Here is a 13,568-nt window from a genome sequence, read left to right on the forward strand (position 1 = left end):
AGACCTACTGTAGACCTTGTGCTATTAGAACGCCTGAGATGCTGCCAGACACGGTGGCTCACACCTGTAATCCCAACACTTTGGGAGGCTGAGGCGGGTGGATCACCTGAGGTCAGGAGTTGGAGACCAGCCTGAACAACATGGTGAAACCCTGCCTCTACTAAAAAATACTACAAATACTAGTCAGGCGTGGTGGTACACACTTGGAACCCCAGCTACTTGGGAGGCCATGGCAGGAGAATCGCTTGAATCCAGGAGGTGGAGGTTACAGTGAGCTGAGATTGGGCCACGGCATTCCAGCCTGGGCGACGGAACGAGACTCTGTCTCAAATTAAAAAATAAAAAAAAGAAATCCAATGTTGCCCACTTAATCCAAAGAAAGTGACACATTGCTGTAAGAGGGGCTTGGAAGTTGTGGTCTCTGGGAAGTGGGGTGACCAGGATCCAATGTGGGGGACAGTCTGGTCTGTATTTTTGTGGGCTGGGAGTGGCCTCAGACTCTGAGAGCTTCAGCACTGGAGATACAGATGCAGACCTGTGGGCCGTCCATCCCCGGGGCCAGGGAAACCCCCTTGACAAGCAGTTAGAAAAACCCTGTGACTGGCCGGGCACGGTGGCTCATGCCTGTAATCCCAGCACTTTGGGAGGCTGAGGCGGGCGGATCATGAGGTCAGGATATCGAGACCATCCTGGCTAACACGGTGATACCCCATCTCTACTAAAAATACAAAAAATTAGCCGGGCGTGGTGGCGGGCGCCTGTAGCCCCGCTACGAGAGAGGCTGAGGCAGGAGAATGGCGTGAACCCGGGAGGCGGAGCTTGGAGTGAGCAGAGATCGCGCCACTGCACTCCAGCCTGGGTGACAGAGCGAGACTCCGTCTCAAAAAAAACAAACAAAAGAAAAACCCTGTGAGTAATCGGAAATTGGCTGGTTTTATTAGACTTGCCGCTGATAAGATGCAAAAGACAAGCAGTGACTAGAGGATGGGGAGGCGCTTGGTTAATCAAGGGCTTCAGGAAATTCACTTCCGATTCTTCGAAATGTTGCAGCCTATTAGGTGATACTTGCAGTTGCTGCATTTGGGTACCAGCGTGTGGGTGGAGGAGGATTTTACGGCACAAAACGTCCTGGAGATTGGCAACAATTTCAGCAACAAACAATGCATGGTGCTCAGCTGGTGCCGGATTTGTTCTAATGGGTTTTTCTTTTTTGAGACGGAGTCTTTCTCGTTGCCCAGGCTGGAGTGCTGTAGTGCAATCTTGGCTCACTGCAACCTCCGCCTCCCAGGTTCAAGCAATTCTCCTGCCTCCCAAGTAGCTAGGATTACAGGTGCCCGCCACCATGCCCAACTAATTTTTTGTATTTTTAGTAGAAACAAGGTTTCACCATGTTGGCCAGGCTGGTCTTGAACTCCTGACCTCAGGCAATCTGCCCACCTAGGCCTCCCGATGTGCTGGGATTACAGACGTGAGCCACTGCACCCGGCCTGGGTTTTTCTTTTTTTTTAATTTGAGACAGGGTCTCGCTCTGTCACCCAGGCTGGAGTCCAGTGGTGCGATCACAGCTCACTGCAGTCTCCAACTCCTGGGCTCAAGTGATCCCCCAGCCTCATCCCCATCTTACCTTCCAGTCCTTGGTGACAGCCCAGACCACGCTGACTCCCACCGAGATGTGCATGACCCCGTTTTCAGATCCAGGAGGCTCCACGATGGACCAGGAACTTCCTACCGGGCCCCCAAGAAACCCCCAGTGGCCCCCATCAGCCTGGACAGCTGGGGAGCGAGTGACCCTCACCCTTCTCCCCAGTACAGGGTATGTGGGTGGGGGAGCCGGGCTGCCCACCTTTGGGATTGCTCCTGTTGATTCCTTCCCGGACCAGGGCCTGCCCCTCCCAGAGTGTGGCCCACAGGAGGTCGTGGGGCCCACAGCTGATCTGAACCACCTCCCCGGGGGTGTCCAGCAGGGACCAGGAGGACCCTTCGGGGTTGGAGTGGCTGACGTCCTCTCTGTACCACACCTGGGAGGCAAGACAGGGACACAGCACCTGCATCAACTCATTCACACCAGCCAAGCACGGGGGTCTCGGTGTGGTAGGGGGTAGGACCCATGTCCCCTGACCGTCCAGATCTCACTCCCTGCCCCCTACCCCGGCCAAAAAACGCAAACCCTGGATTCCGGCGGTCCTGGGGGATACACTTGTTCCATTCATCTGTTTGGGGTGATGCCCCCAACCCCGCCCACTCATGGACACCCACCCACCACCTGATTCCAGTCTCAGGCATGTGGGTCTCCGGCCACTCTGGCCAGCCCGTGTGTCCCATGCCCCCTTGTGGCGATGTGCTCTCAGGACACCCGGCTCCAGGGGAGGCTCCAACTCCCATTCATAAACTATCTAAGACGTCAGTTCTTTTTTCCTTCACTGAATGGTTAAGACTGGGAGCAACGTGCTCAGAGCGTCCAAACTGTTTGGCTCATTTTAGCTGGGGGAGACTACATGTCACTTCGTGATCCAGAAAGGGCAAGGGACCCTCCCCATAGGGCTGTCTTCAGACAGGGGACCCAGCCTCCCAATCCTGCCACCATCCCCCTACAGCAGGCCCTGCAGGACCAGGCCTAGGAGCCTCCCTTCGGCTAGCAGGTGGCCCATCTGTCTCCCCAGCTTCTACAGAAGCCCAGGTCCTGGTGCCACCTCTCATGGACCACAGGTGTGGTGCAGGCAGCACCAGCTCACGGCCGACATTCCAGGACACAAACGCTGCTCTGCAGCCCCTGTTCTCCCCTCTCTCTCTTTGCATCCAGATGGGCATGGCCCCCCGATGGGGGCTCAGTCCTGGGGCAGCTCCCTCACTCTGCCTGGCCCCTCGCCACCGCCCTTCAGCAGGGCTGAGGAAGCAACTGTGTTCGCCTATGCCCAGGCCAACATGGCCGCAAAGGGGGGCTGCGACAAAACTGGCAACTTCTGAATAACTGCTAAGCCCACTGGGGAGCTGTGGTCAACGTGTGGTGAGAGCGACTGAAGAATCCTGCTGTGCAACCGAAAGCCATGACTCGAGTGTCAGCACCCTGAGCTCAGGACCCTCGGGGCCTCTGCTGCCCTCAGGGGCTGCTTCGATTCCTCTGCTTAGTTCACAAACTCCTTGAGACAGGATTGCCTCTCTCTAAACAGCCACAGATCCACTACCCACCTACCCACCCACCCACCCACCCACCCATCCACCCATCCATCCATCCATCTGCACACCCACACATCTGTCCACCTGCACACACCTTCCATCCATCCACACATATAACCACCTATCCATCTATCCATACACCCACTCACCCACTCACCCACCCGCCTACACACCCATCCATCCATCCACACACCCACCCACCCATCCATCCACCCATCTATCCATCCATCCGCACACCCACCCATCTGTCCATCTGCACATACCTTCCATTCATCCACACATATACCCACCTATCCATCTACCCATACACCCACCCACCCACTCACCCACCCATCCACACACCCATCCGCCCATCCACACACCCACCCACCCATCCATCCACACATCCACCCACACACCCATCCATCCACCCATCCACCCACACACCCATCCATCCACCCACCCATCCATCCATCCATCCATCCATCCGCACACCCACCCATCTGTCCATCTGCACACACCTTCCATCCATCCACACATATACCCACCTATCCATCTACCCATGCACCCACCCACCCACTCACTCACCCATCCACACACCCATCCATCCACACACCCACCCACCCATCCATCCACACATCCACCCACACACCCATCCATCCACCCATCCATACATCCATCCGCACAACCACCCATCTGTCCATCTGCACATACCTTCCATTCATCCACACATATACCCACCTATCCATCTACCCATGCACCCACCCACCCACTCACCCACCCATCCACACACCCATCCACCCATCCACACACCCACCCACCCATCCATCCACACATCCACCCACACACCCATCCATCCATCCATCCGCACACCCACCCATCTGTCCATCTGCACACACCTTCCATCCATCCACACATATACCCACCTATCCATCTACCCATGCACCCACCCACCCACCCACTCACCCATCCACACACCCACCCACACACCCATCCATCCACACAAACACCCACCCATCCATCCATCCACCCATCCATCCATCCATGTGCCCACACACCCACCCATCCACACACCCACCTATCCATCCTTCTGCCCACACACCACCCATCCGTCCAGTGGCACACCTTCTGTCACCCACACACCCACCCCCACACTATTCCTGAAGACTGTGGGAGGCACCAGCAGGGAGCTCAGAAACTGTCTTGAGGAGGCCGCATTGATGTGCCTGAGCTGAGGCTGGGCACTGATCAGCACGCTGGGGGCTCGGAGGAGAGAAAGGCCAGGAGCAGGCATGGGGTGGGGGGGCCGGGGCTCCAGGGGGGAGCAAGACCCAGGGGGTGCACAGGACAGGACCTACAGGAGGTGGGATCGTGGGGAGCCAGGGCAGGGAGAGGGGTTGGCCTTACCTTGCCCTGCAGAGACACAGCCCACACTGACAGGCGGCCCACAGGCTCCTCCGTGATCTCCCAGCCCCCTACAGAGAGGTCGTTGAAGGGGTCAGGCAGCTCCCTGGGGTCATCCTTCGAGGGGATCTGAAGGAAGGAAGTGAGAAACGGTAGCAGTCAGCGCCCAGTGGGCACCTGGGCATGCACCCACCTCCCGCCTGCCTGCCATCCGGACTTCCATTCTTCAGCCCAGCCTGCAGCTGCCTTAATTCACAGGGAAGGCAGCATCAGAACTGTGGGGGCCCCTGCCCGGCTAATTTTTGTATTTTCAGTAGAGACGTGGTTTCACCATGTTGGCCAGGCTGGTCTCAAACTCCCGGCCTCAAGTGATCCACCTGCCTTGGCTTCTCAAGTGCTAGGATTACAGGCATGAGCCATTGCACCCAGTCTCTACAAAAAATTTAAAAGTTAACCGGGCATGGTGGTGCATGCCTGTAGTCCCAGCTACTAGGGAGGCTGAGGTGGGAGGATTGCTTGAGCTCAGGAGTTCCAGGCTGCAGTGAGCTGTGACTGTACCACTGCACTCAACAGAGTGCAACAGAGCGAGACCCTATCTCTAAAAAGAAAAAAAAATAGGGCCAGCTCCCTGGTCTCCTGGCTTCTCCCAGTCCCAGGGGCAGCCCCACCTGACAGCCCTGTATGTCCCAGGGAGGCCTCCACTCATTGGAGGCCACGCCAAGACCTGGGTCCAGTGCTGTGCTCCCTAAGCTGGGAGGTTCTTCTGGGTCATGGAGCAACGCTAGAGCCAGAGGTGCCTCCCTTGGCTGAGGGGGAGGACAAAGTGCCAGATGGAGGCTCAGTCTGGGACAGAGCAGCTTGGACACCAGGGTCAGGGCAAGTTCTGTGCTGTCCTGGGCCTGGCCTGGCTCCCTGTGTGACTATCTCCCAAGTGAAGGGACACGCAGTGTCGTGGTGTTCCCGGGACAGGAAACAGCTCAAAGGCCAGGTCCCGAGGTGGGCGTGGTGTCCCCTGGTGCACACAGGTGGGGAAGGTGGAGAGGAGGCTGCATGTGACACTCTGTCCTGGCCCTATCCTGCCCCCAACCCACATTCAGGAACAGAGACCTTGGCCCAGATGTCCCGGGACTTGTATCTCCTGTACCGGATCCACTTCCGGCGCCGCACACAAGAATTCCACTTCTTGTCTTTCGTGTAGGTGGCGGGAAAGTCGATGGCATACGTCCACCCCTGAAACACCAAGGAAGGGGCTCTCAGGCTCTGCGGGGAAGGCATTTGAAGAGCTGGGGAAGGTGGGGAGGGAGGGTGTGGCCTGAAACACCCGAGCTCAGGCACCACAGGGTGCAGGGGACAGAAGCAGGGACAGGCGGGAGGCACCCCCTCCCCACAGGGCAGTCATGGAGGGTCCCAAGTTCACCTACCCCTTTCTCAGTGGGTTCACCTCCAAAATTCTCATCCACGTACCAGTCAGACTCCCACTCCCAGTGCGGCGAGGGCAGTGCCACCCTGTCCAGCGGCCGGTGCTGGAGCCCACTCACGTCACTCCACCCCCAGCGGTCACTCAGCAGGAGCTTCTCACAGAAGCCGCCCATGGGATTCCAGCGCTGAGGGCCGGGGACACAGAGGTGGCCTTGGACCCAAGCCTGCTGGGCGGGAACCCAGGCGGGCCAGGCATCTCCAGGACCAGCTGACCCTGCCCAACCAACCCCCTCATTGATCTCCAGAATAGGAAGTGAGCAGAGGGCCTGTGTGGGACCCAGCAACTGGGGACCCCCATGCCACTTCATCATGAGCCAGCAAGTACATCAGCACAGCCCCAAAGGGCAAAGAACCTCCTGCCAGCCACGGCGCTGTGAGCAGGGCAGGTGGTGGAGGGCACACCTTGTCCTGAGCTCCCAGAAACCACTGGAGCCTGCCCTCGTGGGGACCTGGCCAGACTGCTTTGGTGAGGACACAATAGTGGCTTCAGCCTCAAAGACCCTGGATACTATGCAACTTGAATTTTTTTTGGAGGGGCGGGGTGCAGGGGGACAGGGTCTTGCTCTGTTGCCCAGGCTGGAGTGCAGGGCATGATTATGGCTCACTACAGCCTTGACCTCCCTGGCTCAAGTGATCCTCCTGCCTCAGCCTCCTAAGTAGCTGGGACTAAAGGTGCACACCACCACACCCTGCTAATTCTTGTATTTTTTTTGTAGAGGCAGAGATTCACCATGATGCCCAGGCTGGTCTCAAACTCCTGAGCTCAAGCGATCTGCCCGCCACAGCCTTCCAAAGTGCTGGGATTACAGGCGTGAGTCACCACGCCTGGCAGCAACACAGATTTTAAGTACAAGGAAGGAAATGAAGGCAGGAACTGGTGGGGAATCTGGGGCCTCTATTTCCCTTCTGTGGTTCATCATTTTAACCAATAACCCAGCGAACTGACCCGCTCGGCAACTCCAACCATGAGGGTCGCTACCTGATTCTCATAGGCCTCCTCTCGGCGGCGGATGGGGACATCGCTGGCACACACATACACGTAGACCTGGTTGTCACAGGCAATGCCCCAGCAGCACTGCGTGGTGGCGCTGACGCGCTTGAACTCCAGCTGGGAGTCCTTGCACAGTTCCCAGTACTGGCCTGCTGTGGACAGCGTGTACACTCTCCCGAAGAGGTCCACCGCCCACAGCACTGAGTTGGGCATGGCGGCGGCTGGAGGTAACCTGCGGCAGGAGGACGAGGGCCAGTGTTCAGGCTCCCAGCCCAGGGGACATCAGAGTCATGTGAAACCTGGGAGACTTCTACTGTGACTATTTATTCTTTTTCTCTTTTTTTTTTTTTTGAGATGGAGTCTCTGTCGCCCAGGCTGGAGTGCAGTGGCGCAATCTTGGCTCACTGCAACCTCCACCTCCCGGGTTCAAGCAATTCTCCTGCCTCAGCCTCCCAAGTAGCTGGGATTATAGGCACCTGCCACCATACCCAGCTAGTTTTTGTATTTTTAGTAGAGACGGGGTTTCGCCACATTGGCCAGGCTGGTCTCGATCTCCTGACCTTGTGATCTGCCCGCCTCAGCCTCCCAAAGTGCTGGGATTACAGGCGTGAGCCACCACGCCCGGCCAAATGCTTATTCTTTGTTTTTTTGTTTATTTTTTTGAGACGGAGTCTCGCTTTGTTGCCCAGGCTGGAGTGCAATGGCACGATCTTGGGATCTTGGCTCACTGCAACCTCCACCTCCCAGGTTTTCTCCTGCCTCAGCCTCCCCAGTAGTTGGGACTACAGGTGCACGCCACCACGCCTGGCTAATTTTTGTATTTTTAGTAGAGACATGATTTCACCATGTTGGACAGGCTGGTCTCAAACTGCTGACCTCAGGTGATCCACCTGCCTCTGCCTCCCGAAGTGTTGGGATTAGAGGCATGAACCACCACGCTCGGTCTCTTTTTTGTTTTTGAAAGAATTTAAAAATAGATCACTTGAGGCCAGGAGTTCAAGACCAGCCTGGTCAACATGGTGAAACCTCATCTCTACTAAAAATACAAAGATTAGCCAGGCACAGTAGTGTGTGCCTGTAGTCGCAGCTACTCAGGTGGCTGAGGCAGGATAATGGCTTGAACCCGGGAGATGGAGGTTGCAGTGAGCAGACACAGTGCCACTGCACTGCAGCCTAGGTGACAGAGGGAGACCCTGTCTCAAAAAAAAGAATTTAAAAAGTAGAGACAGGGTCTTGCTCGGTCGCCCAGGCTGGAGTGCAGTGGTTTGATTACAACTCATTGCAGCCTCGAACTCCTGGGCTCAAGTGATCCTCCTACCTCAGCCTCCTGGGACAACAGGCATGCACCACCATACCCAGCTAATTAAAATTTTTTTTTTTGTAGAGACAGAGTCTCACTATGTTGCCCAAGCTGGTCTCAAACTCCTGGTCTCAAGCAATCCTCCCATCTCGGCCTCCCAAACTGCTAGGATTACAGCCTTGAGCCACCATGCCTGGCCAGATCTTTGTTTTCAAAAGAATCAATGAAAGCTTACAGGTTTAGTTGAATCTCGAAAGATATAACTACCCCACTACTTCCCCAGGGGTCCTTCCCCAGAGTGGGCAGGTCTCCCCGCCATGTTGGCCTCTATCCGGGCATAGTGAGGGCACGTTGAGAGCCAACGTGACCATGTGAATTCAGGGACGTAGGGGTCTTTTCTTCATGCGCCCTCAGTGACTCCTTCCTTCTCTTCCCCCGGCTCTCTTCTTCTGCCATTCTCTACTCCTTTCTTTTTCTTTTCTTTTCTTTTTTATTTTTTAAGAGAGTATCTTGCTCTGTTGTCCAGACTGGAGTGCAGTGGTGCAATCATAGCTCACTGCAGCCTTGAACTCCTGAACTCAAGCCATCCTCCTGCCTCAGCCTCCTGAGTGGCTGGGACTACAGGCATGTGCCACCATACCTGGCTAATTTTTAAAATTTTTTTTGTAGAGATGGGGTCTCGCTATGTTGCCCAGGCTGGTCTTGAACTCCTGGCCTCAAGCGATCCTCCCACCTTGGCCTCCCGAAGCGCTGGGATTACAGACGTGAGCCACTGCACCTAGCCCTTTCTCTCTTCTTTCTCTGTGCTTTGTAGGCATAGCCAAGGCTATTGCTAAGCTCTGCCACTGACCACCCCTGGCCCCACCTCCAGGGCCCACAGTGCTGTTGCACCCAGGGGTGTCCTTCCTGGAGCCCTGGCTCCTGATAGGAACAGTCTTTCCACCGTGGCAGGGCCACATGGCCAGACACAAGGCAGCCAAACACAGAGCTACTGGATGAAGCCACCAGGGCCATCACCTGAGAAGCTCTGCCCGACAGGGCAGCTCCTAGATCCAACCCAGGACACTGGCCCGGGGCCTGAAGAGAGGAAAGAGCCTACAGATGAAGACATGGCCAGTCTGACTTAAAAACCGGAGCAGAAGGAGACAGGCAGAGTTTATTTAGGTGCCTGGAGGCTGGGCCCAGTGCTCCCGCAGCATGCCAGAGCCATGCGGGTGCTCCAGACGGCCGGGTGACTGTGACGATGGCACGAGATAGAAGCATGTCTGAAAAGAGGAGCAGCTGCCACCGGCAAAAAAAAAAAAAAAAAAAAAAAAAAAAAGCCAGGTGCGGTGGCTCACACCTGTAAACCCAGCACTTTGGGAGGCCAAGGCGGATGGATCACCTGACGCCAGGAGTTTGAGACCAGCCTGGCCAACATGGTGAGACTCCATCTTTACTGAAAAAAAAGGCGAAAATTAGCCAGGCACAGTGGCGCGTGCCTGTAATCTCAGTTACTCAGGAGACTGAGGCAGGAGAATCGCTGGAACCAGGAGGTGGAGGTTGCAGAGAGCCGAGATTGCACCACTGCACTCCAGCCTGGATGACAGAGTGAGACTCCGTCTCAAAAAAAAACAAAACAAAAAACTAGGCTCTTTGGGGACAAGGTGTATCTTTTTTTTTTTTTTTTTGACAGAGTCTTCCTCTACTCCCAGGCTGGAGTGCAGTGGCATAATCACAGCTCACTGAAACTTCCACCTTCTGGGTTCAAGTGATTCTCCTGCCTCAGCCTCCCAAGTAGCTGGGATTACAGACCTGCACCACCACATCTGGCCCATTTTTGTATTTTTAGTAGAGATGGGGTTTTGCCACTTTGGCCAGGCTGGTCTCGAACTCCTGGCCTCAGGTGATCCGTCCCAAAGTGCTACGATTACAGGCAGGAGCCCCTGCCCCTGGCTGGGACAAGGTATATCTTACAAACACCAAGAAGACAGATTGCAGGTTGAGAAGGAAGTGAGTGAGAGGGTGAGGAACAGGAAGACAGGAAGCAGAACAAAAGCTCAGCTCTGGGAAACTCCCATAACAGGAAGTGGGGGAAAAGAATAGGAGGGAGACTGCCCAGCAGAATGGAGGAAGCCCGGGGAGTAAGAGCCCCTCCCAGAGCAGCTGACCTCCTCCACCCCAGGACACCAAGGCCCGTCAAACATATGAGAAATTCAGAACACCAGCTTTCTGGAACCATCTGAAACTGAGCTGGGACCCCTGATGACCCCTTCGTGCCTCACTGATCAGGACTGAGGGTCCCTCTGGCACCTTCACAGTGACTAAGAGAGTCCAGAGCTGCCTGGATCTCAGAATGCTGCATTCTGGGATCCTCACTTTCTTGTACCACCAAAAGCTAACTAACCTCTCTGTGCCTTAATTTCCTAATCTATAAAAGGCAGAATAGGGCTGGGCATGGTGGCTCATGCCTGTAATCCCAACACTTTGGGAGGCCAAGGCGGGCAGATCGCTTGAGGCCAGGAGTTTGAGACCAGCCTGGCCAACACGGTGAAACCTGTCTCTACTAAAACTACAAAAATTAGCCGGCTTGGGAGGCTGAGGCAGGAGAATCGCTTGAACCTGGTAGGAGGAGGTTGTAGTGAGCCAAGATCGTGTCACCACACTCCAGCCTGGCCAACACAGCAAGACTCCATCTCAAAAAAAAAGAAAAGAAAAACAAAAAACCAAGTCCCTTTCAGGTCTGAGTCTTCAGCCTCTTCATTTCCATAATAGTCTCTGCACACAGTGGGTGTTGAAACAACATTTAAGGATAATCACCACCACCTACCTCCAACACACTGCCAACTCCCTGATCTAAGACAGAAATACTTCTCCAGGGAAAACAAATGCCACAAATAACTTGAAAAGTAAGGTCATAATTGGTGGACAGATATGTGATAAAGCAAGTAAAGTGTCAATAGTAGAATCTAGTTGGTGGGGATGGGGATGCTGACTGTATAATTCTTTCAACTTGGCTGTATGTGGGAAAATCTTCAATAAAATGCTAGGGGAAGACGAAGGTTTTTTTTTTTTAATTGTCACTTTCTATAGTGTTAAATATAAGTTAGCCTTCAAAGATAGCTCAGAGGCCAGGTGCAGTAGCTCATGCCTGTAATCCCAACCCTTTTCGAGGCTGAGGTGGGAGGATCGCTTGAGCCGAGGAGTTCAAAACCAGCCTAAGCAACACAGGGAGACCCCATCTCTGTAAAAATAAAAAGTTAAAAAAAAAATTAGCCAGGTGTGGTGGCACATGCCTGTGATCCTAGCTACTTGGGAGGCTGAGGCAGGAGGATCACTTGAGCCCAGGAGTTTGAGGCTACAGTGAGCTATGATTGTGCCACTGCACTCCAGCCTGGGCAGCAGAGCGGGACCCTGTCTCAAAAAGGAAAACAAACAACAACAACAACAACAAAACAAAGATAGCTCAGAATTCACTGGATAAGCAAGCAGTTTAGCTAGACTCAGTCTGCAGGTTGAGCTCAGTGAAAGGAGATTTTGACTTTCCTTCAAATAAATGACTAAGCACTAATTTCCTCATAGACATCATTGAATCTTCTGGGCAGTTAATGGGAGAAGACTCTGCTACAGTGAAAGGGAGGGGTGGGGGTTTGCTGTATTTACAAACTCCCTTCAGAGTAGAGACCCAGGCACCCGTCGTCACTTCCTAGCTACAGTTGACATCCGGTAACCATCCTTGGTCAGCCACACTTTCTTTCTGCCTCTGCCAAGAGGCTCCCCCTAGCTCCTCATGGGCCACTTTCTGGCTGTGAGCTGATCAGGCAACTTACACAGGGTCACTGGGTCAGAGGACTCTTGAAAGGGGGGTTGGAACATGAAGCCCCATGATTCAGGGATCCTGGGACTTGTTTGTTTTGTAAGTTTAGAGGGATGGAGGAAAATCTTCCAAATCAGCAGCCTCGAATTCACCAAGAATTTCTACAAGATGAATTTGAGTTGAACCTTCAGTCGTTCCACGAAGAAGGTCTGCTCGCCACCCTCAAAACCATCTGCCTTTCTGTCTCAGTTTATTCACAGATCCTTTCAGAGACCAAAAAAAGCACCCAAGAGAGGCGGGGACAGAGATGTGGTAGAGGGAAAGACACAGTACAAAGAACGCTCCGCAAGCACTTACTTCCTCTGAGCCTTAGGAGTCCTACCTAAAAGGTTTCTTGCTTGTTTTTCTATTACACTGTCACTCCCATCCGGTATGCAAACAGTCGGCAATGCCTACTACAGTAGCTCGCTGGCTGCCAGGTGCAGGGGCTGTTCAAAAGCGACATCAGGGTCCTAAAAGGTGGGAAAAAGCAGCAGAACTTGCATGGTAGTTGATTCTTTCCTGAAGAATAGGGTCCGCCCAGCCCCACCGGGCAGGAGGTGTCCTGAGTCAGCCTGGCGTTCAGCCCAGTGCTGTGCACTTGGGTGACAGGTGGGGCCCCTGCACTGCCACCAGTAGCATATGTCGGAGCTCTGGGCCCTGACCATCTGCCAAAGCTAATCTTACGACAAGCAGATTTGCTCCCATCAATACCCAGGGAGAGGGCTAGGCAGGCCCCTTGCTGCGTGATTCTCGAAAACAACCAGGATCCCGCGATCCGCTTCTCCTATGGCTCCAGTCCAAAGGCTGGAATGGGGGCGTCACCTGCACCAGGCAACTTCGCTAGCCTGTGGGCGTTCCAGGGCAGGGGACGGGGGCGGCACCTTCCAGGTGTGCAGGCGAGATGACAAGTGCGGTCCCTCCTTCCTCCCTCCCCGCGAGCAAACAGCCTGGGGGTGGTGGGGAAGGCGGAGTGCCCAGCCCTTCATCGCCCCATTCTTTCCCACGGCCCTGGCCGCCGCTGCAGCTGGGGCGCCACGCTGCACTCACCTGGGCCCGCGCAGGGCGGGGCGAAGTCGCGGTGGTAGGTCCTCGGCGTCCGGGAGGAGCGGACCGGCCCTCCCGGGGACCGGGCAAGAGGGTGGGCCGGAAGCGCCATCAGGCCCCGTGCCCATTGGCCAGCCTCGCCAGGACGCTGCGGCCTGGGACGTGCGATTGGCTGCGGTGCGCCGCGCCGGCGCTGGCTTCGAGGTCGCGCGCCCGCCCACTTCCGGGGTCGCGCCAGGTCAGGAGTCCAGAGTCGGCTGAAGCGAGTTGCCGCGTTCTCTCTGGCGGCGCGACACCGGCCCGTGGACCGCCCGGCCGCCCTCCAGGACCCGGTCTGCAGGAGCGGAGAGGGCGGTGTG

General features: G+C 55.3%; 1 protein-coding gene across 2 annotated transcripts in view; it reads right to left on the reverse strand.

Annotated features, from left to right (window-relative positions):
• The window catches only part of TECPR1 (tectonin beta-propeller repeat containing 1), a 36,974-nt gene extending 23,620 nt beyond the window's left edge, over positions 1–13,354 (reverse strand). The window contains exons 1-8 of one of the 2 annotated variants that reach the window (XM_008968679.5): positions 13,213–13,354; positions 12,506–12,635; positions 7,016–7,259; positions 5,979–6,161; positions 5,665–5,787; positions 4,561–4,686; positions 1,844–2,018; positions 1,625–1,725 (exon numbers count right to left, since the gene is read on the reverse strand). In XM_008968679.5, coding sequence (XP_008966927.1) covers positions 1,625–1,725; positions 1,844–2,018; positions 4,561–4,686; positions 5,665–5,787; positions 5,979–6,161; positions 7,016–7,240 — 933 coding nt within the window. In that variant the 5' untranslated portion in view covers positions 7,241–7,259; positions 12,506–12,635; positions 13,213–13,354. Of the gene's footprint in view, positions 1–1,624; positions 1,726–1,843; positions 2,019–4,560; positions 4,687–5,664; positions 5,788–5,978; positions 6,162–7,015; positions 7,260–12,480; positions 12,636–13,212 lie in introns of both variants that reach the window. The other variant, XM_003815697.6, reaches the window with a different exon arrangement.
• Between the last annotated feature and the right edge of the window lie 214 nt (positions 13,355–13,568).

Source organism: Pan paniscus, chromosome 6 (assembly GCF_029289425.2).
Source record: "Pan paniscus chromosome 6, NHGRI_mPanPan1-v2.0_pri, whole genome shotgun sequence".
Taxonomy (NCBI): Eukaryota; Metazoa; Chordata; class Mammalia; order Primates; family Hominidae; genus Pan; species Pan paniscus.